The 5,540-nt window shown below is 37.3% G+C and overlaps 1 protein-coding gene across 1 annotated transcript; it reads right to left on the bottom strand.

Moving 5' to 3' along the window:
• Positions 1-6: 6 nt before the first annotated feature.
• On the bottom strand, positions 7-2,757 carry LOC106461302 (protein FAM43A-like). The gene has a single exon (XM_022388171.1). The coding sequence runs from the start codon at positions 2,375-2,377 to the stop codon at positions 1,460-1,462; it is 918 nt and encodes a 305-aa protein (XP_022243879.1). The 5' UTR covers positions 2,378-2,757; the 3' UTR covers positions 7-1,459.
• Between the last annotated feature and the right edge of the window lie 2,783 nt (positions 2,758-5,540).

Raw genomic sequence — 5,540 nt, 5'->3', positions numbered from 1 at the left:
GTGTGCTGTAAGCAACGAACAAGCAGATGATAGAGGAGCGTAGTGTGCTGTAAGCAACGAACAAGCAGATGATAGAGGAGCGTAATGTGCAATTGATAAACAGATGTAGATTGGGATATCACGAACAAACATAATCAAATAAAGTCAAGTTACAGTCAGTAAATGGGAAAAATTGGAACTCCTGGCTTTGTCAAAATTAAAACTATGTACATATACTTTTTATGCTTCTGACTACAGAATAAGATTTGACAGATTAATATTTTGTCACAAATGTCTTGATAATTTAGAAGAAAAAAAAGAATATAATTTGATTATTTCAGTCTGTCTTATAAGCTACTTATATTTTAAATAAATATGTAGAGACGTGGTAAATCTAACACATTTTAAACTTTGAGTTTTCTTCCTATTTAGTTTTAGTTCTTTAGAAAACTTCATCTCCCAGCAGTAGACACAACGCCTATAGCCCATTGTGTAGCTTTACGCTAAAACATAGCACATAGTAAGGCTTAACATTGAAATCCAAATAATCAATTAATTATGAATAAGTTTTTATTTAGTCGCGTTTGGTTGATAAAGCATTAATTTAGAATAGCTTTATTTAGATGTTTTTATCTGTTTCGTTTAGCCCAAAACTACATAATGGACTACCTGCGCTCTGTCTGCCGCGGGGAATCGGAACCCGTATTTCTCCTTGGTCTTGAGATTGCAACAAAACAAGTGAAATCCTTTTTTTTTTTGTCTCTCCAATATGAGGGTAAAGTAATTTTTATACTTTGTAAAAGAAAGATTAATTTCAAAATGAAGAAGCTTCCTAAGCATAACGAGTTATGAATATTATTGTTTCAGACCAAATAAATTAATGACAAGTCGTTTTCAGTCAAGATGTAAACAAGAGACAGAAAAGGTTCGTGGGTTATCAGTACTACTTCTCATCCCACTAAACTCCTAAAAATAAAAAGGGAAAAACAATAAATAGTTTAAAATATTTCAAAAACTCCAAATACTTGATAACTTAACTATGGCAAAAGATGATCCTTGTGCACGAGTTAACTGAATTGAAAAGCGCCATAACGTTAAAAGTGCATAATAATGTATTAAAAAGGCACCAGGCTCAACGTGTTTTATGGATTTCCTGGTGATGGTGCGGTAGAATACTACTACGCCAAGCTCACCATGTTTCAAAGGACTCTTCCTGGTGAAGACAGGGTGAAATATCTCCCAAACATGTTGGTCCTGGTGCCTTTGAAATAAATTGTTGCGCACCTTTAACGTTGTGGTGCTTCTTAATTAAGTTTAATTTGATATTCTTCATAGAAGATTTTTGAAACAGTTGAAATTTTTTAGTTTTTGCTGTTTGTTTCATTTGGTTTTCAGTGTTTATTACCTGCAGAACTAGGACTGATGATTATTGCATTTTTTTCTTAAGACAACACTTAACGAAAGGTTACAGTTCTGAACCTCATTCGTTGTTCTCTGAATAACCAGATTCGGTTGAAAAGTTGTCACTGTTCGCTTGAGCTCCGTCCATAGAGTTTGGTGACTTTGGGTCGTTGGTGTATATCACTTCCTCAGCACTTGTGTCACTCAGTTGCATAGCACCTGAGAACTGATCGGACATAGAACTAAAATCATCTGACAGCACATCCACCGATGACTCGAGATCCGAAATGACCGAGTCAGAGGCCAGAAGATCTTCAAATTCCGAATCCTCATCATCTTCTTCTTCTTCTTCCAACTCTTCTATCGAAGAAAGTTTTGGGGCACTTCTTACTCGTCCTAAAGGGGGCCGGAAGTTAGTTGTCCCCGTGATGAGCAGCTGTTTCCGACGTGGCATGGTTGGGAGAACAGATGCGGAGTTGGTTACTGACAATCGAGTTTTTTGTCGGCTAAGCTTTTCCCGTCTGAATTCCTGAAGAGCATCAGTCAGCTTGAGATTCAGTTGATTCACCATTATCTGAGCTTTTTCTTCCTTACCGCACAAGATGGCGTGGCAACGAAGTTCTTGATTAAGGCGATAAGTTGCGTGCCTGTACACCCAACAGAACACCCGCGGGTAGTGAGGGTGGGCCACACAGTAGGTGATGCGATTAGCCCAATATTCTGTCAGTCCGTATTCCTTGGTCATAGCCTTCAGTCCTGAGTTACACACGGTTAGTGTCATGTAAATATCCTGCTTAACGTTAGTATGATAGTTACTCCACAGAGTGGCTAAGGCCATATCCACGTACGTGTCACCCTTGCCCCAGGGCGTGACCACATTCCCTAGATACACTGCTTTATAAGTAGAGTCATATTCATTGATGGAAATGGAACGTTTACCCCAGAATTTTAGTTTCAGTTTAATGTGGGACGTAGAGAAGGGTAGTGAAATGGACATGATATTCGTTGTAGAGTAAACAACTGAACACTACGTATTTATTTACGATATAGCTTACTTAATGGAGAAAAAAAATCGTTCCTACTGTTGTTAACATTAGGTCTGCACTTTGTTTCAGCCGGAAGTGTTCTTGAAATTCGGCGAATTTTCCTTGTTATGACCGGACGCTTGCTTAACTCCTTCCTTCCTTGTAGAAGCTATGTATACATAACCATCTTCACTTTCTTGTCACAAACGTAGATAAGTTAAATAGAGTCAACTGAACATTACCGAGGGACTAAAAAATAAAATAAATCATTAAACTTATTATAGAGCTAGCACTGATTGCACGTTTTAGGTCAAATACGCAAGGTTAATAAAAGTACTTACGCGTCCACTCGAGAGCACTTTTACAGTGTTTATCTTGCCTTCCACTTATACCTTCTACCTAGAAGTGTGACGTCAGAAATCAAGTTGGTTGCGATTGGCCTGCATTTACAGCTGTTGTTAGTACTTGGAAAGTTTTATAATCCTGTATTTCTGAGGATGAGTGGTTTTACAGCGTAACTGAAAAGTAAAAATCCAAGGTCGTGTATAGCAAAACAAAAACAGTATTAATCATACTCTTCGTTATAAAAGCATTAACATTTGTTTTGAATAGTTACTTCGATTCGATTAATATTACAAAAATAAGCAGTTAAAAAATAACCTCGAATAAACTTTTAAAACTTCAGATCAACTCCCCGTTTCATGACATTTTAAAATATTTTGCTATCCCCGACCTGGATCCCGATGGCTCATGCTAGAATTCGGGGCTCGATCCCCGCGTTGACACAACACAAATAGTCCATTATGAGCTTTGACCTAAAACAAACACATCAATCTATAATAAAAAGTAACGATCATGTTTAGTTACAGAATAATCTATTACTGAAGATTCGAGTTTTTTTTTAATCGTCAGACATTTTTCACTCCAGAAACATTAGCTGGTCATAAAAAAATAATAATAAATTTTATGGACTTCAGAGAAATTGGTTGACTACTCACTGGTGAATATTACTGTTTGTTTGCTTGTTACGGATTTCGCGCAAAGCTACACGAGGGCTATCTGCGCTAGCCGTCCCTAATTCAGCAGAGAGAAGGCAGCTAGTCATCACCACCCAACGCCAACTCTTGGGCTACTCTTTTACCAACGAATAGTGGGATTGACCGTCACATTATAACGCCCTCACGGCTGAAACATGTTTGGTGTGACGAGGAGTCGAACGCCCTAACCACCTGACCATGCCGGGCCAATATTATTATAAAATATTATTAATAAAAAAGTATTCGGATAATTCAGAAATGTTCAGCTTTTTTTTTCTCTCTTTGTTTGTTTTTGAATAAATGTAACTTCCCTTAATTGACATACCTTATAAATTCAATAAGTATTATTATTAAAATATGACGGAATGCAACATAATTAAATTATATATAAAAAAAAAATATGATTTAAACCAAGAACTTTTAGCTCATCCGGGTTACTATCATTAATTAATTAATCACGTTTAACTTAAAGTTAACAATAATTCATTTTGTTACCTTCAAGAAATGTCTCCCATTGGCTTAGCGGTAAGTCTGTGGGCTTAGAACGCTAAAATCCGGGTAGTGGGCTCTGCACAGATATATTTACATCGATAACTAATGTCACGTTTCAATAATGACACAGCTTTCAGGCCGACCACTCATCCTTCGTAAGCTTTTTTCTCAAGGAAGTGATGAACAAATTGTATATAAGCCTTACCTTCAAGTTTGTTTCTTCATTAATGATAGACAGAGCGTTAGTAAGATCGATTACATTACCTTTGTATGTGTGTGTGCTTTAACCTGGTTTCCCTAATATTCTACATACATACATACATACATACCCCAGTTGTCGTCTAAAGAGTCACTGAATGCAGAGCGCAATTTGAGGGTTGCGGGTTCGAATCCCCGTTACACCAAACATGCTCGCTCTTTCCGCCGAGGGGGCGTTATAATGTGACGGTCAATCCCACTATTCGTTGGTAAAAGAGTAGCCCAAGAGTTGGCGGTGGGTGGTGACGACTAGCTGCCTTCCCTCTAGTCTTACACTGCTAAATTAGGGACAGCTAGCGCAGATAGCCCTCGTGTAGCTTTGCGGGAAATTCAAAAACAAACAAACAAACGAATGATACACTTCGTTTTGATTCTGATTTAAATAAATGATTTTTGAAAAAAAAATGTATTTACCCTTTCTTAACAACTACAAAAACATCATATGCTCTTAACTCACAATTTCATGAAAGTTATGAAATATACTCAGTACAATTAAAAACTGTATGTTTTACAATAAATTAACACCTTTAAAAGCATGCTTACATTTTTGTAGAATATAATGCTAACGTTGCTGCATGCTTACAACCGTACGTACTTTAACAATATAATGACTCCCTTGTTGCACGCTTGTAACTCTGTACTTCAACAATATAATGATATTCACGATGCACCCTAACAAATATGTATTTAACGTAATAATATTGTTGCTGCAAGCTTACAATCGTGTACTTATACAATATAATAATGCTCTTGCTGCATGCTTACAGCTGTGTAATTCTACAACGTAATGATATCCTTTCTGTATGATGACTCTGCTGTTGTGTATCTGAATTTATAACATTCCAACTACTTCACTTCTCTGTTACTGTATGCGTACGAGTAGAAGAGGTGATAAGTGCTTTTTCTTCGTCATCTTTTTTTTTTTTTTCACAAAATGAGGCTGCAGCCCTTATACAGGGTAAAAATATATATATATATTCGAAAGTGGATTTTTTTACTGTGAAATGTTTGATAGGCCATACCAGACCTTTCCACCTGGGGAGGGGGGGATGAATTCCAATTCGACAAAATGGAAAATACTGTACTTCAGAGGTAAAATATTTGCACAGGGGGGGGGTCCCCCTGTACACCGCCTGAATTGAATGCTGTACCGTACCAAGATGTTTTGTCCTCAGATAAGCTGTGAACGTTTGCTGAGAAATATGGGTAATAATCATGTACGTTTAGATATCCATGTTGTTTATTTGCAATTAAGCACAAATCTACATGATGGGCTCTCTGTACTGGGCCCGGCATGGCCAGGTGGTTAGGGTGCTCGACTCGCAATCTGTGGGTCGCGGGTTTGAAT

The sequence above is a fragment of the Limulus polyphemus genome, unplaced genomic scaffold (genome assembly GCF_000517525.1).
Source record: "Limulus polyphemus unplaced genomic scaffold, Limulus_polyphemus-2.1.2 Scaffold929, whole genome shotgun sequence".
In the NCBI taxonomy this organism is placed as follows: domain Eukaryota; kingdom Metazoa; phylum Arthropoda; class Merostomata; order Xiphosura; family Limulidae; genus Limulus; species Limulus polyphemus.
This window is presented reverse-complemented; position numbering and strand designations above follow the sequence as displayed.